The sequence below is a fragment of the Crocodylus porosus genome, unplaced genomic scaffold (genome assembly GCF_001723895.1).
Source record: "Crocodylus porosus isolate Cpor-Errol unplaced genomic scaffold, CroPor_comp1, whole genome shotgun sequence".
NCBI lineage: Eukaryota > Metazoa > Chordata > Crocodylia > Crocodylidae > Crocodylus > Crocodylus porosus.
In genome coordinates, this window is record NW_017728912.1 from 13192216 (window position 1) to 13219773 (window position 27558).

Consider the following 27558-nt stretch of genomic DNA (forward strand, 5'->3'; position numbering starts at 1 on the left):
CTTAATAATTGTTTTCCAACTATTTAAGTTGGTCTAATAAAAGATATCAGATTCACCCAATGCTGCCTATATCCTTAGATCAACACGGCTACCACCTGAACCCCTGAATTCTAATAAACCTTTTACAGAAATTAACTCCTGCTGTCTCCGACCATTTTTTTGTTTTAAACTCTTTCCAATTCTTTATGGTAATATGGTGACCAGAATTGAGCACGATATTTGAGAAACCACCACAGTCACTGAAAGGAACTAATAAAAGTAACTTCCTGACCGAGAATGTGATGTTTTTGCATAGACATTTTGTAATATCAGTGGCCTTATTGATAGCAATCTCATATTGCACACTCATATCTAATTTACAGTCTACACTTCTTTCTAGGTCACTGTCAGCATTACCCAAGTTACCTTTTGATAAATCCAAGAAATGGCAAATTTGCTTCATATAGGTGTCCTAGTTTGAATATTAGGCCACTGGTCTAAGCCAGGATTGTCAAAATCATTTGGTCCCAGGGCCCCCATCTGGATTACAGGAGTTCTCAGGTGCCACAACCAGACCTCAGGGAAAGATGGCCTATGTTCAACAGCTGCCAGCCACCCTCACCCCTTTTTCCCTGATGCTAATTGTAGTCACCAACAATAACCACCCCCCACCAATTTTAGCATTGTTGTTAGCAAAGGGTGGGTGGGAGACTAACAGTGGGGGCATGAACCCCTTGGGTTCTAGAGCTACATTGATAAGCAGCACTATTAGCAGCATCAGCAAGCCCCGGAGGCCAGATGACCCACTTTTGTGGACTAGATCCAGCCTGTGCGCTGTATGTTTGACACCCCTAAGCAAACAATTTAAACATGTATCACAGAGTCAAGGAATAGGGGAACTGGACTTCCAGGGCTAGATGTTGGCATGCTCATTCTCACATGCACTACAAACATAAGTGGGATACATTATTATGAGAAGAATATTTCTTAGTGTCTGAATTTAGCTAATTTTTGAGCCCCTGAAGCTATCCGGGTGGTCTAGGTCTTCAGACTGCCCCACTCCTCCTTTCTTGGCTGCCCTATCTATTGTCATGCTTATCCATCATTTAGCTTCTATGCAAGCTCCTGGGTATCACTGACCATCCCATCTTTGCTGATGTGTAAACAGAGCTAACCACATCCTGTGGATGCTGGAGCTGAGCTCCATCTTGTCTTGTCCCACTTGGGATACACTGTATTTGTCACCTACTCTTCCCTGTCCCCCCCTTTATAAAAATTAGCTGGGAGAACTCGCTTATTATTACAACATTAACACAGTTAACACAGAAATATTACAGTAAAACACACAGTCCCACAACAGGTATGTGACATTTTTGGACTTTTGGCACAAAGAACTAGAGCAAATGGATGGGCCACATTTTCACAGCAGTGCTCTCTAGCATGTTCAGAAGTAAAGTAAACAGGGCTTAACAGTCCAGTTTCTGATCAGCACTTGCTATACCTGAATATTTCAAAATATCCTTTATTTGATGGATAATAAAGTCACAGCACTGACCTGAATCATTCAGGAAGCAGAGTACATCACCCATCCACCACTTCCAGTTCACTTGCATTGCTTTAGTCTTTATCTGTTTACTACTATCATAGTTTTAGACAAAGGTTACCAGTTTACAAGGGTGGAATTAAATGTAGGTCTCCAAAAGCATTCCAATTAAGTTATAAAGACTGTGGGTTAACTTGAATAAAAGTCAAGTGATAAATTAGAATTCTGGGTGAAGGTTTTCAAGACTAGGTATCCAGCCAATCTATAACCCGTGGCCTCACTTGAAGGGGTACTAAACACACAGGACTTCCATTAACTTCCAAAAATCCAAAATCAGTTGCTGACCTGACATGCCAGCATTCACTATCTCTGAAATTCAGACACTGCCTTATGTACCTAAATCTGGATATACAGGAAGAGTGTGCATACCTATGTCTGAAACTCTGAGTCCTGGGCTTCTGGATACAGCTACCAGATTATGAAGCAAACTACTAATCTTTCAAAGCATGCCATGATGATACCATTACAATGCAAACAGTTCTCTGTTCAAGTAGATAAAGATTAATTCACTGTAACCTATTTTTAGAAAAATAATTTTACAGGACCATAGATACGTTAGGAACTGAAAAGATGCAAGAAATCAGGGGATCGTATATGTTAAGTTTAACTCTTTTTTTTGGATTAGTGATTTGTCGGGTTTTATTTTCCATTGGTTTTAGATTTTTGGAGCACAGAAATTGCCAAATAAGACATTATTTTTCAAATTCCTTTCCCTGGAGGTAAAAGATGACAGGCATTTTCTAACTATATTATGCACAAGTGGTAGATGTATTATATCTACTTTCCAGGTTCTTTAAAGTCATTCCATTATACAGATAGATTAAAGGCTTAGAAAAAAAAAGGTAGAGTCACTGACAACAATCAAGACAAAAGGCAAAGGATTTGGAATAGGAAAAATAGTTGTTGAGCAGCAAGAACTTGGCCATGGAAAGTATGGTATCTAGGCAGTATAGTATCATGGAGGTAAATAATATATAAAAACCTTATTACAACTGGAGTCTGAGGGAAGTTCAAGGTGAGGCACCTAGTGAAATCCTGACTTTAGTCACTTCCTAGTTAACTGAATCGGCGGGGGGGGAAGCGGTGGGGAGAAGTGGTGGGGAAAGAGGGGGAAGCAGGAGGAAGGAAAAGAAATACAGGAGCTGATTCTCATTTGCCAAAAGAGCTGGGCTCAGTGGCAAAAGTAACAGACTCACTTAACACAGTTGCTACCCCTAAGCTGGCAAACAATCAAGGACATACTCTCTTTCCACCAGAAACAATGAAGGTGAAAGACAAAAGTCACCTGTTGTTCTGCAACATTTTTGCTACATGCAATTTTACTATTTTATGGCTCTCTTCAAGTATGCAGCAGTAATCTGAAGCTGCAAAACTTGCAGCGGAATTAGTGATAAGCTAATTGGAAAGGAATCTTGTAAGGACTAAATGGGAATTTTGGTTAATGGCTTCCAAGTCTATAATACCATCTGTAGAACATGGTAATGCTTTTATCTTAGGGAGAAGGGGGAAAAAAGCAAAACAAAAAAAAATCACTTTGAAGTTTGCAGAGAACAAGAAGCTGGAATTAGGAATAGACATTGTACTGGAATTCCCAAAGGAACTCAATATTAGCTGATAACCAAGATATCTTTTTCTTTGCTGTGTAAGTGTGACTTGAAGAATCAGTCACATAGTTAAAGGGACTTTTTCCCCCTGACTGAACCACTGAGATGAAAAGAAATGTTCTGTACTGAGGAATGGGGGTTAATGAGACACTCCCTCCCCACAACTTGCTCTGTCATTTTTGTTAAGCTGTGTTCTGGCTTGATACAAGTTTAGGAGTGGAAAGTTAGTATATTGGTTTTATTAGCCTTGATGTTTTGCTGTTGTTTGTAAATCTATTTGCAGGCAATTATATTTGCTGATGGCACACCATTTTTATTCTACCCTATTAAAGCACTAGGAATAGGGGAGTACACTTATTTAAAAAAACCCAGACTACAGCTTGTTTGCTTACACTGGAGTGCAGAAGGTTGAACCATACAGGTCTGCTTACTTCTTTACTATCATCATTTTTAATTTAGGGAGAATATTTTCCAGTATATATGAACCTGTTAGGTAGAAGAATGAGATTTCCGCTTATTCTGGCCTACAGCTTTTTAACTTTATTTTAAAAACAACTTTTCCCTTTATTAAATTTTGAAGAGATACTGTGATACTGGTGATTTCATGACCATGCCCAACCAGGGACAGACCTAGATTTTTGCATCATATACAAAATAACATGCATGATGGCAACATTCATTTCTACCCTGCCCATGAACAGATACTTTTACCTATGTGTATTTTCAGCAATAAAGTTGAAGCATAACTTTCTGAGAAGAATGGGGCGGCTAAGGAATCCTGTCCCTACTATAACCATATGCCATTGAACCATAGATAGTGAACTAACAATGGCATTCTAATTATTGGGTAGGACGTGGACAGGATGCATGGGTTTCTTTGCAAGAGGGAAAGGTCATCTCAAACAGAAAGCCATCTCTGCATAATCAAACTAATTCTGGTGAAAAACAGAAAAGGTGTTGGGGGAAAGAAAGAAAAAAGAAAAACAAAGATTGATGCTTGCTCAGTCTATACTGTATGGAATATATGTTTATAAATTCTGTAATAACATAGCTCTTAATTATAATACCATCAGGTACTAAGGTAAGAATGCAACAAGCAAACCCCTGACACTAGAAATGTTCATCCAACCTAAAGATACCAACATATAGATTGATATTGAGAAGAATGGTAGATATTAAAAAAACCCCAATCACAATTCTGTAATTTAGTGGAAATTAATGAATATACATAACTGTCAAAATAACATGCAGTGCACTAACCACACTATGGAAATTACAGTTTGAAACGTGAGAATCAAAATTAACTTCACAAAAGCAATACTTTTTCACTGGAATTCTATATAGCCATATGTGGCTCCAAACAACTCAGGAAGCCAGTGCTGTAACTTCTTGCTCCTTTTATACCAGATAACAAGCAAGAAAAGCAATACAGTGTCCTGTTTTATAATACAGAGTTAAACTGTAACACTCAGTGCATCAGTAGCAGTCACTTAATGAGGACACAGACAGGGAGGGCATTATTTTTTTCCTTTAAATGTACTTAATTAGAGTGGTTTGGCCACTGGGGGAGAAAATAATGAGATCATAACAACTTTCTCCTGTGAATACTAATAAGCCTACTGAATGGCAACAAATTACTACACATGTAACAAAGCCTTCCTGTTGCATGTAGTATGTGACAAGCCTCTAAGTCTTCACCTTCATTATGTATAAAGGGAATCATATTTCTTTTCTGTTATTTCCGTAGATCAGCTCTTAGAATTGCAGTGCATTATTTAAAAGAAAGAATTCTCTCAATAGTCACATGCATGTGTGTATTGAAGGGGTGTTCCAAATAATCAGCAACTTCCTTTCTCTACATCCCTCTAATCGTATTAATTAAGGTCTTCTATTGAAAATAAATGACAGTCCCAGAAGACAGCATCCTGGCATAGTCCATCCAAAGAAAAGGTCCACTGAGCAAACCAGATCGGAAAACAACATTAGTGGTGGAGAAACAGAATTACTCTCTACTACAAAATGCTAATATGGAAACATAAAGCAACTCATAAAAGGCAACAGAAGTTGTTTTACATGCTACACACATTCATTTCTAAAGTTAGTCATCTCTCTCCCTGGCCTTCATTAGAAAGAAAAAAAATTGAGCTTTATTAAAACAAGCAACTCCTCCCCCCCAACCCCTTCCCAAAACAAAAACCACTAACGCTTCTAGTTCATCTTTCATATGTGTAGATATTCCTTTCCTGAGTCCTCTGCCATTGCAATCACAATGGCAGGAGAGATGGTACAATCTTCTAATAGGAGTTTGCCTGAAGAAAGACTAAATAAACAATGAACCCAATCTGAGGATTTAACATCTGAGATCTTAACATCTATCATGTTAGGTTTTCTGTTTGTTTTTTACGTCAAAATAATACTAGTTCAATGGGCACTAACAAATTAAGCAGGAGGAAAGATAACTCTTATTAACTTGTGTTAACCCATTAACCACTTTGTCTTTGTGAGATAGCTGCTGTCCTAAAACTTCTCTCAATATTTAGCAGCTGGGGGTGCATACCTTTGGTTAATTACTAATGGAAAAAGCCCACGTCAATACGGTTCTCTTGGGCCCAGCCATGTGCAGGACTTTGCCTCTGGCAAAGTGCTGAATGTATCAATTCCCACTGGCTTCAACTGGAATCAAAGGTGTTTAGTATTTTAGGAACAGATGGAAAAAAGACCCAAGGAATAATATTACTTATTCCAGTGATCAAGGAATCATTCTGCCATTAAAACTTGATAAAAAAACGTCCAGTGACTTCAGTGGAAGTCCCTAGAGGTCTTACCATATTGATAATGAGAGCTTTTAAAAACCTAGGACTAGAATAACTGATTTTAAAAATAAAATACATAATACTCACAAGTTCAATGAGGTAGCATTACAAAGCCCAACAAAACCTCTTCTTATATTTTTAAACAGAGATCTTGTGATATATTAAATTAACACAGTGATAATACAAGACATCAGACTGATAGGATGGGAAATGTAAATCCTCTGTGTTTCTTCAGAACAGATGCATCAATAGAAATGAAAGCACTCACACTTTCAATACCAGTGTGAATGATTCTGAACTGGAAAGAAAACTCCTAACAAAGGCACATACCCTTTTCTTCTTTTTTAATAAATAAGATAAAATGTAGACTTTTTTTTTTTAATCAACATTTGCAAAACCAAAAGGTGGTAAAAGGGATCAACAACCCCCTTAGCTCAACAGGGAACTCATGGACCCCCTACATCTAAAAAGAGAGACATATAATAGATGGAGGACAGGAAAGACCACTAAGGAGGAGCATACTGCATTGGTACGCACATGCAGGGAGTGAACAAGAAAAAAAGCCAAGGCTGCAACTGAACTCCATCTGGCTACATGTATCAAGAACAATAAAAAAAGTCTTTCTTCAGGTATGTGGGGAGTTGAAAGAAAAACAAGGGCAACATTGGACCCCTGCTAAACCAGCTGGGGCAGCAGACTACTGACACCCGGGAAAAAGCCAATCTGCTTAACAATTACTTTGCATCGGTTTTTCACCAGCCCAAAGGGACCACCTTCCTGAACATGATGTGGGGTGACCAGGATGAAGATGAATATATGCCTGCCATTGGCATGGATCTTATGAGGGAGAATCTTGAGAGGCTGGACCCCATAAATCAGTTAGTCTGGATAAGCTGCACCCAAGAGTGCTAAAGGAACTGGCAGCCATCATAGCACAGCCACTGGTGAGGATTATTCAAGAACTCATGGTGCTCGGGCAAAATACTTGAAGATCGGCAGAACGCCAATGTGGTGCTCATCTTCAAGAAAGGAAGGAAAGATGACCCAGGAAACTACAGGCCAATCAGTTGACCTCAATCCCTGGGAAGATTTTGGAAAAAATGATCAAAGAAACCATTCTTGACAGGATTACAAAAGGCAGTATTCTGAGGGATAGCCAGCACAGATTTATTGCAGGTAGGTCTTGCTTGACCAGTTTACTTTCCATCTATGACCAGGTGACCTATCAACTGGACAAAAGGGAAGAGGTTGATGTCATATATTTGGACTTTAAAAAAGTCCCACGATGTCTTCATGGAAAACTGGGCAACTGTGGCCTCAACTACTCCACAGTTTGATGGCTGGGAAACTGGCTCCGAGGTCAGACTCAGAGAGTGGGAGTTGACGGAACCGAATCAACATGGCACTCAGTGACTAGTGGCGTTCCCCAAGGCTCCAATCTCAGAACTGTACTCTTTAATGTCTTCATAAACGAGCTGGACACTGGTGTCAAAGGTGGACTGGCCAAGTTCGCTGATGACACCAAATTTTCAGGAAGACTGTCCTGTCCATACTTGAGGATAGGCTGGCTATCCAGGTTAACCTTGATAGGCTTGCAAGGTGGGCGGACGGAAACCTGATGGCATTCAATACAGAGAAATGCAAGGTGCTCCACCTCAGGAATAAAAAAACCTACATCACACTTACAGGCTCGGTAATGCTACACTTGCTAGCACCGTGGCTGAAAGAGACTTGGGAATCATGATTGACCTAAAGATGAATATGAGCCACCAATGCAATACCACAACTGGCAAAGCAAACAAAACCCTGGCTTGCATCTACCAATGCATCTCGAGCAAGACCCAGGAAGTAATCCTTCCACTGTATTCAGCTGTGGTGAGGCCACAGCTGGAGTACTGCATCCAATTCTGGGCTCCAAAACTTAGAAAGGACATGGAGAGGCTTGAAAGAGTCCAGAGGAGAGCCATACACATGATCAGAGGGCAGGAGAACAGGCCTTATGAAGAGACGCTGTGAGCTATGGGACTATTCAGCTTAGAGAAGTGCAGGCTCAGGGGTGACATGGTGGCAGCCTATAAGTACATAAGGGGTATACATCAGGATCTGTTCACCGGAGCAACCCAGGGGATTACAAGGTCCAATGGTCACAAATTCCTGCAAGACTATTTTAGGCTGGACATAAGGAAAAACTTCTCTACTGTCCAGGGCCCGAAGCCCTGGAACAAATTCCCTCCAGAGGTGGTGCAAGAGTCTACTCTAGACACTTTCAAGAAACTTGGTTGTTTATCTTGTTTCAAGAAATTTGGTTGTTTATCTTGTTTGGATCCTTTGACCCTAGCTGACTTCCTGTCCCTTGGGCAGGAGGCTGGACTCGATCTTACAAGACCCCTTCCAGCCCTAATGTCTACGAAATCTATTAAATTTAAGGGTGTGGGAAGCTAGTAGCACTGGCAGTCCTTGGCAAAGCAGACGTGGGTGTTACTGAATAGACAGGGAAGTTGTAGGATGCAGGCTTTTATCTCTGAACACAGAGACCAGGCAGTGCAGAACCCCAGTTGAGAATCACTAGCTTAGTCGTTCAAGCACTTGCCTAGAGGGCAGGAGACCCAGAGTCTATATCCCCCTCACCCAAAAGCAGGCTGAGCCAGCATCTTCTGCTTCCCAAAAGTGATCTTAGGTATTATCCAGATCTTTCCGCAGCCCACCTGGTGAAGTTGACCTCCCCGCTATCCCTCAAGAAATGGGAGATACGTGGGACTAGGAGGAAGACAACAAGAAGCTAAAGGGTGCATAGCTCAGTGCCCTGGATGGGGTTCTAGTCTAGGCCCTTGCTCCCAATGGGACAGAGACTTCCCATAGCTCTCCATCCAATGAATATCAACTGCACCTTGCACTGTGTCAGCTTCCAGAGAAGGGCTGAAGAAATCATGCTTAACTTGTGGGCTGATGGTTACAGCACTTTGTTCCTAGTAAGCTGGAACAAAGGCAAGCAGGTATTGCAACCAGTTTCAGGCCCCTCACTTCAGGAAGGATGTGGAAAAGCTTGAGACAGTCTAGAGGAGAGCCACTAGTATGATCCAAGGCCTGGAGGGCAGGCCGTATGAGGAGAGGCTGAGGGATTTGGGACTCTTCAGTCTGGAAAAGAGAAGGCTCAGGGGGGACTTGCTAGCAGCCTACAATTATATAAGAGGGGTACATCAAGACCTGGGAAAACAGCTGTTCACCAGAGCTCCCCGAGGGATAACAAGGTCTAATGGCCATAAACTCCAGGAAAGCCAATTTAGTCTAGACGTAAGAAAAAAGTACTTTACGGTGCAATGTTCAGGGTTTGGAACAGATTCCTCCCAGAGGTGGTACAAGCACCTACTCTGGACTTTATTCAAAAAGCATCTGGATATTTGCTTGCTGGGAGCATTTGATCCCAGCTGACTTCCTGCCTGTGGTTGGGGGGCTGGACTCAATGATCTTACAAGGTCCCTTCCAGCCCCTAATGTCTATGAAATCTATGAAAATGCAGGTTCAAACCCCTGCAAGTGAGGGGTCCTAGAACCTGAGTCCTCTGCTTTTTACAGCCTAATAAGTGGGCTAAGCATGGGGAAAAATCCTCCTCCTCCTCCAGTGTCTAATGCCCATTAGTCATGAATTTCTGCCTGGCTATACATTTTGAACCTATGTGGCCTTGCAAGCGTAGCCCACTGTATATCTTCCCAGCTGGAGTGCAGTAGGCACATGGACACTTGTACACCTAGAGCTGAATTCCAAATAATAAATACTAAAAACTATCATGTGACACTATCATGTCTAGTTGAGATTTAGACACAAAGTAGAGTAGGATTTAACCCCTAGTGGCTACATCAGAGGTGGGTAATTATTTCAGCTGGAGGGCCACTTCATGATTCTTGGTGCGGCACTGAAAGACACGCACATACAATCTTTCAGATGATGGCATTTTAATAACAGCTAAAACCGCAATTGTATACTAAAAATCAAACATCTATTGTGACATATTTCAATTTTATTTTAAAAAATAATTATTGTCCTGATTTATGTTTGAGTAGTATATATAGAGGCAATTGCATAACAGCCCAATATAAACTCTTACTCTTGTATACCGTGTGCATGACAGGATGGGGGGGTATGTGAGGGAGGGTGGATGTAAGGTTGCTTTCCACCTACTTGGCTGCTTGCAGGTGGCTGTTCATTGTGCCAGGCAGGCAGAATGGGTGGAAAGTAGTTGGAAGCTGGAGCCAGGGTCCATGCATGCTGGGGCAGAAGCTTCCCAGCAGTAGCTTCCCCCCACCCCACCTCAACCTGCTGCTGCTTCCTCACCCTACCTGCTGCCTCGAGCAATGTAGCAGAGGCAAGAGGAGGAAAAGGAGCTAAACGGTACCCAGGCAGCTACAGCCACACCAGGAGCAGTCCCTCCAGGAAACTGTGTATGCTGGCCAGAGCTAGGTGTGGGCAAGAGTGCAGTGCAGGCTGCCCCAGGTGGGGAGCAGGCAGGACTTGACCCAATGCAGAGCACGGTGGGGGCAGCCATAGGCAGCATCCAATCAACTGGTGGGCTGGATCCAACCTGTGGGCTGTATTTTGCCCATGCCTGGGCTACATGCATGCTGGCATTAAGCAAGGAGTGTGCTCACCTATGGGATACAAGACAATTCATGATCAGTTGTACAAAGGAAAAATGTGGCCTCTTTTTCTTTGCTTACAGGGGCAACCCAGAATTAATTCAAAGCAAATGGCCTTCAGTATTTGGCAGTGTGTATAATCCAAGTAAACAGTCTCTTCAAATAGTGCAAAATTTATTCCATGAAATAGATGCAACAGGTTTGAAATAGATTAAACTACTTTTACCTACAGGCACAAAGATAGGAGGCATGGAAAGCAGTCCCAATGTTCATTTTTGTACAAGGGCTAAGTAAAAATCCAGTTCTTGTATTTTCTGAGAGTAACAATGAGATCTTTCTAGTGCCAAGAAAATTATAATTTCCTCAATGGGAGGGGAAAGGACCATGTGGGGGCTGTAGTCATACAGCCATCTTCACTTTGCTAGATGGAGGTAGATTGGGGAGGAGGTGGGGATAGGGGGAAAGGACAGAGGTTCACACTGACATTCTTTTGAAAGGTGTACTGTGGTTCACTATCCCAGGGAAGCCCAGAAGCATTGTGATTAAGACAGATATTGTACTTGGAATGCCTGCTTGGCTTGCACTTCTCTCCTTGTGGACAGTGGCTTTCAACCCACGCTCCAGTTCATCATCACCAATATATCACTTTTAAGGCAAAAAAGCAGAGATCATAAACTATTCTACTGCAATGAAATTTACAGCAGTATTGTGTGTGTAGGCCAAGTTCTTCTGTATCAACATATTAAATGTTAATATATCTGACTGGCAAAATGTTCTATGCACTGGTAGCAGCACATAAAATCTGCTGAGCAGCTTTCATAATTTAGTTTAAAGTTATAATTTTAAGATCTAATTGGTATAATATGCCTACTACCTCATAATGCATAATATTCCATAAGCGTTGCATATGAAATATGCTTCAGCAGCTAAGTCAGTCTCCCCAGGAAATAAGGGGAAAATGGAACATACACAGTTAATAACATTCCTTGTCCATTCTGTCTTTTAAGATATTTTATCTATTTTACTTATTATTGTAGACATCTCATCATAAAATATGATAAATACCCTGTAAAGATGGAACATATACATACACATATACAAAATGCACTAAGAATTTGTAAAAATAAGCTGGCCAATACATTTGGAATACAAGAAGCCTTCAGCACAAGAGGAAGTTGCAAATAGTTAAATGAACCAGATAATAGTGTATATAGTAAATCAGCGGGGGCTCAACTTTTTGACAGGCATGTCACATATTAGCTCCACACCTTCCCCATGTGCCACTCCTACCCCTTTTTCTTACCTAGCCTGTTGCTGCTCTTTCGGTTTCCTGCCCTGTGCTCCCTGCCTGATCTGTTGCTCTGCTTTCTGCTCCCTGCTCTATCTGCCACTGTGCTGCCTGTCCTCTCCCTAGTGTGCTGCATATCATACACAGAGGATGCCCATGCCACTTGTGGCACCCATAGTACAGGTTGCCCTCCCCACCTTTTAAATGGTCCCTAAAGACAAATTTCTCAATATTATATATTCACAAGAAGACTCACATCTGCCTATGGAAAAAAACTTGCAATTTAATATCCATTTAATAAATATTATTTTATCTGCATGTCTACTTCACTTTCCTAGAATTTGTTTTTGATGAGCTGTCACTCATTTACAAAGACCTTTAAAAATAAACTAAAATAAAAACATAGAAACAATCCCCCTTTAACATGCAAAGACTTTTTGAAGATTTGTTTATTGAATTTTCTTTGGAAAATTCTACTAAACAATCTAACGTATTCTGTTAGTTGTTTAAGGTTTTTTATAGCCTTTCCCACCACCCTGTAACACCCATACACACAGAACTACACAAGCAACTCTTGCCAAAATTAACTTAAAAGCCATAATCAATTATTTCCTTCATACTATTTTTAAAAAGTGCATTTTAGTGGTGTGTTTTAAATATGTGGAAGTTCTATTATTTCCTTTTATGTACCTGATATAAGTAATAGAGTAGAAAGATACTTCAAAAAATGTAACAGAGTAGCTTAAAACATACTCCAATTTTGTCATGTAATGATATCTAGGAACAGAAAAAAATTCAAAATAATGACCAATTCCTATTCAATTCAATAAAATCAATAAAAAGTATTTGCATATGTTAGCTTCTGGATTACAGAAAACTGGAATTCCATTATATAAAAATTTCTGAGACTTCAGAATTTTGTTTAAACCAAATAACTCACAAAAGAAAGAGAGACTGCACACATGCCACATAGCCACTAACTCAGTCATCAGGACACTTCTCTCAGATAAAGGAGACCTGAGTTAAATTACCGCTTTGTCTGATCTGAAGCACAGACATGAATCTAGGTACCTTACACATAAATAAATGGCTTACTTTAGCCAAAGAAAAACTGCCTCTATAGCTTGATGTTGATGATGTCCACTTGCACCAAAGCAAACTGAGTAAGGGATTCAAACCTGGCTTTTCCCCTGACAAGGTAAATCAGAGGTAGGCAAAACACGGCCCACAGGCTGGATCTGGGCTGGGGCAGCTTCCCACTCTCCCTGCTGGCACAGCCCAGCCTGGCTCCATAGAGGGCCTGTCAGCGCAGGCCCTGCACTTCTATCCTGTCCCACCCCCCGCCGCTCTAGGCCCCTGCCAGCCCTGGCCCTAGAGCACCGGCATGGGCCCTGCGCTTCTGCCCAGCTGTTGCTGCACTCCCATGTGCCCACTCACTGCCACTTGCTCCCCTACCTGCCCCCACCATTTCTCTGCTTTTCTGCCTGCTGCCACCACTCCACCCCACTCCTTGCCTGCTGCTCCAGCACCATGTGGTTCCTGGCTGCAGTGCTGGGACTGCAGGACTCAGCAGAAGTTGGCCTGGCCCCCGCAATTCCTGGCTGGCTCTGTGCGGTGCTAGCCAGGCTGGCTCAGCTCCTGCTGCTTCCTGTGGTCTTGGCTGTGCAGCTGGAACATGGTGCTGGAGAGTCAGGCGGGGGAGGGGATGGGGAAGTGGCAGAAGGGTAGCGGTAGCAGATGGGAAGGGGAAGTGGCTGTGAGTGGGAGGATGGGACCTGCACTGGTGCCCTGGGGTCAAGAGTGGCAGGAGTGTAGAACCTGGGCTTGGAGAACTGGTAGGGGCTCCACCTGCTGTGGTGTGTGGGGTGTGTGCTGTGAGCAAACCCTCCCCACATGCCACAAACCTCACCATGGGCAACTGGTGCCTCCTGAGTCGGGGGGGCACTTGCCCTGCCAGCAGCCAGTCAGCAACTGGAAGGAGTGTGTAGCATGAACTAATGTGGCTGATGTTAACAAAAAGTGTAATAATAGTGAAATATAACCATGTTAGTCTTGTCTTGTAAGCAACTTAAAAACTCCATTTTGTATCCTTCTGCCTGACATAAGTGAATGAACTCTGCATAACCTGTATGTATGTATGAGTGTGTGTAAAAGGGTGAATGATGAGAGAATGGCATAGAGATGGGAGAAGAAGATGTAACTGTTTATATAAGCAACAAGGCGCCAAATATAAGTTACCAGTCAGTAAACTAATTAATGAACAGCTGAAGAATCCCTTTTAAGCCTTGGGCACAAAGAAGATAACAAGAAGGAATGACAGACAGGCAGCAAAAACACTCCAGGGCTAAAATAAGCTAAAGACAAAAGAAGAACAACCACAAAAACAGAAGCTGGGTATAGAAAACCCCCAAAGCACTGAAAGGGTGCCAATCCCTATAAAAGAACACTTTGAAAATGCCAAGTGGGGTGAGTCTCTTTCTCTACTGCTGTTTCATCGGAGCACAGATGCATCTGTTCACCCCTCTCCAGCCGTTATCTTCAAATCTGCTATCTCCAAATCATCATCATCTACTCAATAATGCCGTGTTGGCCACCCTGGGCTGATATTGAGCAACTATTGCTGGTAACTATATCTAGTGTATGTGTGGATGAAATGGTTGTTTTGTGTATGTGCGCTTCTTAATGTCATGGTAACGATAACTGTTCACGGACACATACAGACAGGATAGCTGCATCCAGACATGCGAGCGTGTGCGGTTTGTGACATCACAAACCTTTGCAGCACCACAAACCACATGCCCAAAACATTAAAGTGTGTCCTGCACTGCAAATTTGCAGCTCAGTAGCGAAAAAAAAAGGTGTGAAAAAAGTGGTGCAGTACACGTGACAGGAGCAAGCATCAGCAGACATGGAGGCTTGGTCCTCTACTCCTTTAGTTGTCTCCCGGCTCTTCCAGCATGCTGGGAGGAGCAGGGAAAGGGCAGTTTTCCTGAAGCAGGGCAATTTGCTTCACATCAAAGTGCACATGCAGGGGCATGCACTGTGGCAAAAAGTAGGGGCACAAATTTATGCTGCTACCATTTTTGCCATTGCATGCACACACCCCTGTATGTGGGGACATGCCCTATGTGTGTAGAAGACACTGGGAATTCATTCTTCAGGGCTTCATTTTCTCCACTATCAGAAGATGTGGAGAGAGCGAGCACCAGGAAACTGGTAACCAATTCTTATTAATGGTCTTAATCCTGGTGTGATTTATAGCAACCTGCCCTGAACTGTGTTACTGGACTTTACTTCAGAAGAGATCTGGCAAAGTGGAGTGCTACTCTGACAGAGTCCAACTATGTGCCCATGATATACTCTGATGCTCCTGACACTCTGGAATTGGAAAAGCAGTCCTGACAGAAGCACTGATGGACCAGCAGTCTATCCCTTTGACAGTGGAAGTCTGCACTCTGCCGCTGTAGCCACGTTAGGATATTTTTCAACTTCCTGAATGGTACAAATGGATTATAATGGGCCACAGAGCCTGTGCCTGTGTTCCAGGTTGTATGAACTTCTTACTTGCATTTAAATGTGTAAAGAAACTTAAATTATTTGTAGATCTTATTGCAAACTCTAAACTGTCCTGAACTAGTTCATTTCATTTGGTTGTTCAATGGATTTATCATTTTTTTCTTTAACTGTATGTGCCAATAAAAATATCATCAAAAACAAAAGATAGAACAGATACATCAAAGATTAATGGTCTGATCCTGCAACTCTTTCTCCCCTGAATAATTCCTGAGTATTGCCTACCCCTGTAAGTAGTCCTGTTGCATTCCAAAGAACTACTCATATAAGTAAGTATTATTTGGATGAATAAGGCTTGGAGGATTGATCTCATATTTCCTAGGTGTATTAAAATCTATCAAAGACACAAAACCCTAATACTCACTAAAAGAGGTAAGACTAGAACGTAGAAGAGCTCATGCCACCTGCAAAAAGGTGGATATGGTTAGTGTGAAACTGGCCTTTCTTAAATTATGCAGTATCCTTCTAATAGTGACCATCCACTTCTACAATGTCACATGAGGGTAAAAACACATAAACAATATTAAGCTGTCTAGGACACTTCTTGAAGGAACTGTGTTTAACAGACGAGTTCTGACAATGATGGCTGTCTCTTCTTTTCAAAAGCCCTCAGTAATCCTCAAGTTAGATTGCAAGCAAATCCAGCCTGATCTACCACCATGTGGGGAAAAAACAAAAACAGGCAGAAACCCCCCTGCCTCAAACATGTATTTTCATTAGGGTTAAGGGTCATAACGGAAATATTGGATCTGTGAGAAAACAGAAGGGTGACGTGGAGATCAGTACTGCCTTTACTGGAAAAATGGTCTATTTTTAAAGGGTGAAGGAACAGGACAAGGCAAAAAGAAAGCACACTTTTTTTTCTTTCTGCCAACACTTCACAATATCATAGTTTTCCATTAAAAAAAAAACAAAACCAAAAAATAGATCCAGTCTTGGGGAGGAGGGTGGAGGAGGGGAAGGTGGCTATTCAGAAAGAAATACAGAAATAGAGCAGCTTGTTAATTTCCTCCTGTAAGCTGTTTTGGGCATCTATTCATATACATATAAATCACATACACACACATGCACTTTATTTTTTCCTTCTGTTCTTGCTTGAACCTTTCCTGGAAGAGCTTTATGCTTCTGAGTTTGAGAACCACTGCAAAAAATCATTATAATGAAAGAGAGTGATATATTAATTTAATAGACTGCCAACTGGGACAACCATGGGCTACCAAGATAAACTTACCCTAGGGATGTCCAGATAGGTTTTTCTTTATATGTCCATTTAAATGAATTATTTGCACTGCACAGGCTTTTAGTCTACTAAAAGAAACAGATAACGTGAATGGAATATAACGTTGTCACAGAATAATGGTCTCTTGCTGCCAAGAGAAGAAAAAAAATATTGAAAATGAATACTGAGGTGATGTTACCAAGTTTATTTTCAAAGTGGGAGACAATTAGGTTGCAACAATGTTGCCTTCTGCTGGTATTCTTTCTATTATGACAAATGAAGACAAAGTAAATAAAATAAGATGGATGGATATTGCTGATGTGGAGTGACAGTTACTCACTGTGCCATATTGAAAGATTACACCCTTATTGGCCTAGATTTCATACAGTGACAGTCACACATCAGTAATGATTAGGTAATCTAACAATCTAATGCACAGTCTCAGCTTTTTACAGCTAAAATTATATTGGGACAATAGCACGTGTATACTTAAGGCTTAAAACAACTATTTGCAAAAGCAGTCAGCTCCTGTTCAGACACCTGAATGAAGTGCTCAATATGCAGTAATTCCCATTGTTCCGACTACTTATTTAGGTGCCTGAATTACAGCTGTTACATGTTGAGTTCTTTTGAGTATCTAACCCTATTTATAAATGAACTGTAAATCCATAATATGTACTACTTCAACTCAGTGGTATGTTTTGTAACTACTGCCCTCTCTTTTAGGGTGTATGGAAGAGCACTGATTCACACTGTTAACAATTCTGTTTCTCGTTCATCAATAGTCAGTAACTAGAATGATGTTACTATGTATTTTTAAGCCTAAATACTGCTGGGGTAGTCTTCTAGGCAGGGAGATTCATTCCACAAGAAACAAGATAAAGATATATATAGATATATCAAATATATAGCTCAAGAAATAAAGATATACATAGCCTCACTAAGGCAGCTAAGGGATAAACCCAAACTATGCAGATGAATCCTGTACTCCCTCCCCAAGACAGTGAAATGAATGATCACCACCCTCTGAGTGGGGAGCATGGGGTGCATAAAGTTTTTATGAATTTAGTTCTCTCCAGAGCACTTGTGTAGAACCAAGTATAACCTGAACCAAATTGTTCCAACTGCCTTTATTCTGCAGACCATTAGTGATTTAGAGACCAGTGTGAGACTCCAGCAGAGCTGCACTGGAAATTATATGGTCTGAAATGTACATCATTACATTTGATAGGAAAGAATAAATAATTCTGTCAAAAAGCTCTGTAATTTTAATTGAAAGGTCATAGAAAAGCATCAGCCCAATGACAGTATTGTTAGTACAGTATTTAAATGATAGTTTAGCTGAAATTAGTTAATCATGGGTACTGAATATATACAAAATCACAATTAGGCAGCTATTTTCACACTTGAGGTGCACAATTCTCTGTGTTAGTCAATGCAGCAGAACTCAATAAAACACTATCACTCGTATCTAATATGATGGTATTTATGCACAAGTATGGTTTTCAATAACATTTTCAGCTGCTTCAAATTAATTCTACCTTATTCATTCAGTTTGTCAAAGTACTTCAGAGGATAACTCTTTGATATTAATAGTAATGGAGATGCATTGCATCTGACAGTGCTAACAACATGTTTAATAGAATACATTACATTTGAGTAGATTAAGGATATGATGTGAATGCTTTTAAAAAAAATCCAGTGTTTCAGAAAACAGCTATCTTTGAATGATAGTCTCTGTTGTCATTTTCTAAATTTATCTCCTCTATATTATTTTTCCTTTTAATTTGATTTTATATATATTCTCACGAGATATTAACAGGATTCAACTCTTGCATTTTCTTTAGCTATTAATAAAACGTTTTATATCCAATGACTATCTATTAATGAAGTCAATAGTTAACTGTTGTTTATAAATGACTTAAGCATAATAAAAAATGTCATTTTTAGGTGTATTTCACAAAAAGAAATAATAGGAAACATATAATTTCAGATCCTTAGAGTCTATTAGAGCGGAGCACTTTTATTATTTCTTAAAGAGGGGCTACATGGTTTATTTTTATATAATTTCATTAATCCAATTGTGCTGTTCTTCAAAGCAAAGGCAATTTTGCCACTTATGTGGGAGGAACAGAATTAGGCCTTATACCTTTCTTTCCTGCAACTGAATTTTTCATTCAAGTTCTCTCTCATACATACACAAAGGAAATGATGCAACCATTTTATACACACATACACACGCACACACTGGTTAGAGTACAGTGCTCGCTTTTGCTTCTATAACTATTTTTAGAAAACTGCTTGTATCCAAGAGGTACATACTGTAAGGTTTTATATGTGATGAAAGCAATTTACAATTGTGACTAACAGTTTATTAAAAATACATTCAAAATGTAATATATTTGTTGCAGCTGTTTCTTTAAAAACAGACAGAATGACCTGCATGTTTTAATTTTAAGAGTGCAGAATTGCCAATCTAAAACCTTTTATTCAGTGGAGCAATATTTTGAGATTATTATAGCTTGCGGCATGTTGTGGCAATTTAATAAGATTCTTTTTTTTCAGTTATGTGACGTTTTTAAAAAAAAAAATGTAATAACCAAAAAGTTACCCAGTGCTATATATCCTTTTCTCCCTGAATTCTCTTTCAACAGTCAAACTGCTAACTTTCAAAGCATCTTCTGGGATTCTTAGTACAAATAACCAGGGTACTAAACATTACAAATGCCTGATAGCTATTTAGCAGTTATATCAAATACATCAGTTTTTTGCAAAGCATTCTCTGGCCATCCATTTCACTTCATGGTCACTCTTATCCTCACAGAGGAAGAATGCGTCCTACATTGGGTATTTGCAGTTTAAAATGGTAGAAAATTTTCAGATACCAGTTAGGAAAACACAGCCATTTTTTCCAACATGCACAAACATTATCTTGGTTGAATGCTACAACCACAAAAAGTAGGCAAGAGAAACCACTAACTTCCGACATTTAAAAAACTTTTAAATCTATCAATAATTCAATCTGTTCTTTAAAATTTACGCTGAAATATTTTATTAGTTCAACACACATTCACTTCCTGTTTATGAGACTGATAGCAACATACAAGCTTTATATAAAATAACTCTTCTTGGACCCAATCATGGTAAGAGTTGAGTACTTTCTGGAAAAGCTTGCCCTCAGTACCATATGAAGCATCTACCACGAGGGACCTGTCACCTTGTAGAATCAAACTCTGACATTTACTAACTTTTCAGCAATTGAGAGTGCTGGTAGGAGACTCTACCTTCACAAATGTAGAGGTCCCTCGGTTCATGAGAAAGGTGCTACTTCAGAAAGGGCAAAGGAGATGTGACAGTCAATTTATTGCTATGATCCAGCAGCCATACATGGAGTGAATGGATAGTTTGTGGACTGAACTCAGTCATAGAACTGCAGCAACTACCACCAAGGTACCTATTAGAGCTGTGTGAAATTTTGCCAATGTTTCATTTCAAGGCTGTTTCGACTCGTTTTGAGCTTGAAACAGCAAAACTGAAAGAAACAAAAGGCTTTGAAACAGCCTTGAAACAAGGGCACTTGAAACGTTTCGAAAGTTTAGAAACGTTTCGGGTTTCAAAGCTGGGCTTGCTTGTAGGGAAACAAAGTAAGGGGGGGGGAAGAGTGGGCAAGGACTGTGCTAATATTGACATGTGTAGCTGGCCAGTGACTGTGATCCTTCCCTGAGGTCTCTTCCAATCCCAGTGCTCTGGGGAAGGGACAGAAAAACAGCTGTGCCTTAACACATACACAAAGTCACACATCAGAAGTTCTGCTTGTCAGCAACTTGAAGTGCAGTTTCCCAGAAAACCCTGCACCTATCTCCTTGAAACTTGGAAGGCTCTGTGGTCTCAGAGGGGGCTACCATCCCTGCAAGTTTCATCTGAATCAGGCTAGAAATGACAAAGTTATAGGTAGCTTTGTGTTTCCCCATTACAGCAAAATGTCAAAACAGCGCTGAAACAGTGAAAGTTTCGATGAAACAGAACAGAACAGTGCTTTCAAAACTAAATGAACCTTGAAATAAAACACTGTCCCATTGAAATGGCAGTCAAAACAAAATGGTGCTGGAAATGGTGCCATTTCGCACAGCCCTAGTACCTACTTACCATAAAGGAACTCTATAGCCTACAATGAGGAAAGACTCTAACTCCATACCCCCTTGTACCAAGCACACGCATATTAGCTGGGTGCTAGAGGGCAGATTTGCATCTTTCATGAGTTTCAAATCTTACTACTTTTTCATTTGACAAATAAGAATTCACATCTGACGTCTTAGCTGTAATAGAAGGGTAGTTTCCACACATACTATACCTGCACATCATTGGTATTCATCCTTGTTCCCTCTTTCCCAACAAAGATGTCATCTATGTCAACAAGAATGTACCTATCCAAGGACAATGTGAGCTTCTTCCCAGAAAGGAAAGAGACCGCATCTACGAAGATCAGCTTGTGCAGCCAGAAGTTCAAGTTGTTGCCGAAGAGGACTCGCTGAATCCCATCATGCAGTCCTGTGTCATGAACTACTGTGGCATAGAGAGCACTTTTAGCAACAGGTGGTGGAAGGTTTTCTGGTGCCTTTACTTTTGCGAATATCACAGGCTGATATGCTGAGTGATTAATTTGGAATACTGTCCAGTCATTTCCAGGTAAGGGGCCTTTATCAAGCTTTGATGATTTAGTCACATGAAGCAATGGAGAATGTGGGTTAATACAACAGTCTTTAACACCTAGATTGCTGTGAACATGAAAAGAGAAACCCTTCAACTGAAAGCTCTGCAAGCTGTTCTCACTGCCTCTATAAAATCCAATGACACCCACTCCATATTCTATACAGTATTTATCTAGAAGGCCTCTGTTCCAGGAGTCCATATTCACATACTTTAAAATGTTTTCATATATAATGAGAATGTATTTGCCTTTATTTTTATCTATAAGCACTGGAAGATCACCTTTCCCAGGAGCAATCTCTATGTGGTATTGAAATCTGCTGGATTCTAGAATGGTTATTATATCTTGACCAAGTGTTGAATACTGGCTTTCCACAAACACCAGCACTACAAGATCAGTCCTCAGGGGATCAACGGGCTTCACTGTCTTCAGTTCCATCAATTTGTATGGCAACAGCTGAAAATCGCCACATTCCATGTCTGAAGAGATCTCAGAAAGTTCATTTTCCTGTTTGTAGCCATTATACAAATAGTAAGCAGAAATAACAATGCTCACCATACAAAAAGTGGCAAGCAGAATAACTGTTCTTTGAAAATGTCTGTGAAGTTTCATGATAAAACTCATGTTGTATACTTGCCTTAGACTGTTCCCAAGCAGCAGCAGCATTAAAAAAATTATAAACAGCTTTCAACAACTTGTTCCAGTCCTGTTTAATAATTTATGTCACCATTGCAGCACATATGTCTATCTTCCACAAGCTTTACAGAAGGTATAGTCTAGAAGAAAAGAAAATTAGAGGTTTAAGTCATGCATTAAAATATCATTGCATTTTAATTATCCTATAGTAGGCAAATCATTGCTAAGTATAGGTTTGAAAAATCAAGTCTTTTTTTGAAGTTTGAAACAGTGTTAAAATGTTTTCTCCCCTCTACCATTCACTTTTTCCACATTTTAAAACCAAACAAATTTAATCTCTGCATTTCCTAGCTACACAGGCTGAGGTCAGAGATCTCCTCCAGTCCCACATAACAGCCACATCTCAGCTAGCCTGTGTACCTGTGTAACAACCATCATGTTGGTTGTATTGATCCTAGAACAGGGACTGGCAGAATTCCAGGCACTTTCATCTCGCCCATGGGCATTCACCAACTAATTGTACCCCACTCAGCCCTTCAGTCCATGAGGGTGGAAGAGAGGCGCCCATGTATACACACCCCTGCCAACATAACCTACTGCGCCTCACTCCCACCCTTGTGGGTGGAAGGGCCTGGCTCGGCCAGCACACAGCTTCTGGGTGGGGCTGCTGCTACCACTGCTACAGTCACTGGGGGACTTACTCGGCTTCCCTGGAGTCCTGCTCACTCTGGGCAGTAGGTAGGAAAGTGTTGGGGACAGGGGCACCGCTGCAGCTGGGTGGAAGCAAAGAGTGTGGAGCTGGGGCTGAGGGCACTGCGGAGCCTGCACCCAGGGGGGTGGCAACAGTGCAGGGCTTGGGTGGGCAGTGTGTGGGTGTGGCAGAGCATGTGAGGAAGTGTGGGTCTCCTCTCCCCACACTCACCCCACGGCTTGCAGCCCCGCCAGCAGCAGGCAGGGGTGCTCATGCCCAGCAGTCGCTGGTGCCCGGCAGCATGTGGCTCTGGCCAGTGCTGCACACTGAAGGAGGAGCACAGCCTGGCCAGGCTACTTCTATCGCTGGTGCTACCTGCTACACATGTGCAGCCTCTGCACTCGTGCAGCACTGGAGGGAAGGCCCTCCGTCAGAAGTGGAGGGGAGCCCTGGCCACTGCTTCCCCATGGAGTCCTGGGACCTGCACAGCAGAGAGCGGCACAGGCAGCCAGCTCTACCACATGGAGCATCCCTCTGGTGGCACGTGAGTGTGGGGGCTGTGCATGCGCAGCAGGGAGTGCCAGTGATAAAGGTGGCCTGGCCGGGCTGTGCCCCTTGCCCTTACATGCAGTGCTGGCCAGAGCCACACACCGCTGGGCAGCAGTCCCTGTGCCAGGCATGAACGCCATGAGCATGCCCATCTGCTGCTGCTGTGCCATGGGGGGGGGGGAGTGTGTGGAGGGGATCCCCCCCACACCCCACAAATACCACACACCCACACCCTTCATCCACACACCCCTATATACACCCCCATATTCTATGCCCCCCCCACACAGTCACATCCCACACACCCCAGCATACACACACACACACACACACAGAGTATACAACTCTACAATTTATTTTTTGAGTTATTATTTAGTCACCTCTATATACAGTATGCAAACAGAAATCATAACACACCTATTTTTTGTAATAAAATTAAAATAGATTATAGTAGGTGTTTGGCCTTTAATGTATGATTTGTTTTTTTTCTGGTTCTAAGATGGCAGTCCTCACTCCCAAAAGGAGTATTTCCAGGAGGCAAGAGGAAGGACTTCCAGTGGCAAAGGCCAGGGGTTAGGGATGGGACTTCCAGTCCCAAGATGATGACCGGGGGTGGGGCAACTATCAAGGGGTGGTGCTACCCATGTGGCTCTCAAAAGCTCAAACTTCATTAAGTGACTCTCCATGTGAAATAATTGCCTGCCCCTGTCCTAGAATGTTAATAATAGAGGATGAGCAAAAAGTGTTTCAAAAAGTGTTTCAATGGGAGTTAGAATAATAGAAAATTAAAGTTGGAAGGAATCTCAGGAGGTCATCCAGTCCAACACCCTGCTCAAAGCAGGATCATGCACAACTAGATCATCCAAGCCAAAGCTCTGTCTATCCAGGTCTTAAAAACCTTCAAAGATGGAGATTGCACAACCTCTCTGGGTAACCTGTCCCAGTGCTTTACTATCCTCCTCATGAGAAAGCCTTTCCTAATGTCTAACATAAACTTCTTTTGCTACAACTTGAGCCCATTGCTCCTTATTCTGTCATCTGCCACTCCTGAAAACAGTCCAGCTCCATCCTCTTTGGAACCCGCTTCAGGTAGTTGAAGGCTGCTATTAACTCCCTCCCTCAGTCTTCTCTTTTCCAGACTAAGTAAGTCCAGTTCCCTCAACCTCTCCTCAGAAGTCATGTGCCCTGGCCCCCTAACTACTTTTATTGCCCACAGCTAGACTCTCTCCAATTCGTCCACATCCTGTCGGTAGTGGGGGGCCCAAAACTGGACACAGTACTCCAGATGTTGCCTCACCCGTGCTGAATAGAGGGGAAGAATTACTTTCCTCAAACTGCTGGCAACACTCCTACCAATGCAGCCCAGTATGCTGTTAGCTTTCTTTGCAACAAGGGCACACTGTTGGCTCATGTTCAGCTTACTGTACTAGTGGGGAACTCCACTTGATACTGGCTGCCAACCAGACATTGAGCCATTGACTACTACTCCCAATGATCCAGACAGTTTTCTATCCACATTACTGTCCATTCATACAACCCATATTTCCTTAGCTAGTCTAGTGCCTAGTTAGGAATCTAAATACCTAAATACCTTTACAAGTATAATCCTAAATTCCCTTCTTTGTATTGGTAACTTCGTATTGGACGCATCCTGTGGAACTCAAACACAGGAAGTGTGATACCAGAGAACTGCAGAGGTACACATCCCCTGCCAAACCCTAAATCCTGCCCCAGTGTGCACAGGAATGTCTGTGATGTCTGACCAAACATTTATACAGTAGAAAAATTATATTTCTAATCTTTATATTTTAAAAAACAAAACCTAAGGAAGGAGGGAGAGGGGAAATCATTCCACACAGGAGATTTTAGATTTTGCAAAAATCTTATGTCAACATTACATTGCAATACTCAAGTTAAAGTTGCATAAGCTTATGAATATATATATACATTTTTAAACTCTGACACATTGTATGCATGGATTCTGCTGCAATTCTTTCAGTATAGTCACGTACCTTCTCAAACAATGTACTATGACCTTCCCCCCACCTTTAATGTCCAATGTATATTTGTAGTATCGGGCTGTCTGACACACGTATTTAAATATTATCTATACAAACATACAAAGTAAAAAAGTAACCTAATCTTTGTAAAACATGCTAAAAATTAAATTTAACATCGAAGAGCAGCAATGAAATTTGCTGGTGCGTACATGGCATCTAATTTTGCATTTTATGTCCAAAGTTTAAAGAACTGTGCTGACAGTCAAAAAGATAATATAATGGGAAAAAATTTAAATGTCTATCTAAAAAACAAACTAGAAAAATATTATAATGAAATTAGTTTAAATATAAAATAAAATATTGCAAGATGTAGACTTAAGGTCATAGCAACATTTGTATAATACTGTATAGCAAATAACAAATTAGTATAATCTCATAATATATCATAGTTCATAAATATAAGGGGACGCCTTTAAGTTTGCACATGAAATCTTAAATCAATCACTTCCTGACTTTTGACACTTAACTACATAGATATCTTTCACATACTTGTAATGCATTTTTAATAGAACTGAAAATGATTTTTTTTTAAAGTTAAGACTGAAGTCTCTCTAAATTTAGTCAACAGCCAGTGCTGATGTGTATAAAGTCTATGGAGTTTAACATTTCTCACGCAATATTTGTGAGTACCTCTAGAGCAAAAAAGTGTATCCATATGCAAAAACTAGCACAGATGCACATTTACACTTTCTTCAGGAATATGCTAATGCTCATTTTAGAGACCTAATGAAGTTTTGGTCCACAGCATTTTGTGCTCTGCACTGTTCTGCCAAGTGAGCAAAAACCGTCTTTTGCTAAGAATTTCTATTCCTAGAATTTCACTAGCTTCATTTATTGTTGGTACACAAAGCAGAAAATAATTGAACAAGACCTAGTAGGCTTGTGTTCCGTAAGATATGCAGAAAATTAACAAACAGATAAAGGAAAAGTTTGGTAGCAAAAGAAGTTTTGGGCTTTGTCCTACTCCTAATAGTCCATAGCAAAATCCCCACTGATTTGCATCAAGAGAGGAACAGATCTTTTATTTTGAAGCATTCAAAATGCATGTTACCAAAATGTAAAAAAACAGGGTAGAAGCAAACAAAGTACTTAACAATGGCTTTTCAACTTTCTCAGGTTTAGCTACATCCCAACGGGGGAAATAAGGAATATAAGCACAAGCTAAAAAAAAGATGAACAGCAGCACAAGCTGAGTAGACAGAGGCATCCGAGGCTGCTTTAATGAGAGCTTGGCACTCCAGTTATAGCCTACATAAAAGCTGGACTATGGACAAGGAAATGAGCACACAGCTGTATCTTATTCAGATGATGATTACATTTAAACCCACCAAACAAACCTATTCTCTGTCCATAGCTTTACTTTTTTTACCCTTGCTCTTTAGAGTACAGGAGTAGGTGCACAAGTATGCTGACACTATGCTCACTGGAAAGGCTTAAACTTAACACTTAACTTTATTTGTCATTGGAAAAACCCTTATACTCTTGCACTGGAGCACAACAAACTTGCACTTTATTTTTCACAAACATGGATTGGTTAAAAACACAATAATTCTAGAGTCACTGGTCTGAAAAATATGCAATTTGCAAATTATTATAAAAAGACTAAATAACAATTCTGTGCGAGAAAACAGCACTACCAGAAACGTTTGAGAGGTTATTCACCTAGTCACCATCACACATTTATGTTAGATACTATGGAGGGACCATCAGTCTAGCTAACAGTAAAGTGATGGTTAATCAACAGGGAATATGAAACAAAAGAAAAGCTCAGTCTTCAGAGACTGGGATGAAATTTAAGTAGCACATTTTCTGACAGGTGACTGTTCATTTGTGGATACAACTCACGCCTGAGAAACTTACCATCACAGTTTTGCATCTCTAGTTGAGCTGGCTGACAGAAAATGTACCCTTAGGTAATTTTTACGAGCAAGTTCATGATTAATAATTCATTGTAATTTACTTTTTACTTACTGAACACTGTCAGCACGCTTTGTGTCTATCTACACATTAGTGTCCAATAATCATGGCATCTGAACTTTAGTGCACAGCCCTATACTGCTCTTGGATTTGCTTAGGATATTATATTTGATCAGAACTGACTTTTGTTGCCATAGGTGTGCATGTGTTCACACACAAAGCTAAGGCAGCCAGACACCAGTCTTCTGTTGGCTGAGTACAACCGTCTCCCTGAATAAGTCAAACCCTTA

At 40.9% G+C, this 27558-nt stretch overlaps 1 protein-coding gene across 1 annotated transcript in view; it reads right to left on the reverse strand.

Annotated features, from left to right (window-relative positions):
* Positions 1 to 27558, reverse strand: part of LOC109309358 (bifunctional heparan sulfate N-deacetylase/N-sulfotransferase 3) — a 128678-nt gene that overhangs the window by 89559 nt on the left and 11561 nt on the right. Inside the window, exon 2 of the mRNA XM_019534051.1 lies at positions 21062 to 22194. Coding sequence (XP_019389596.1) covers positions 21062 to 22084 — 1023 coding nt within the window. The 5' untranslated portion in view covers positions 22085 to 22194. The remainder of the gene's footprint in view (positions 1 to 21061; positions 22195 to 27558) is intronic.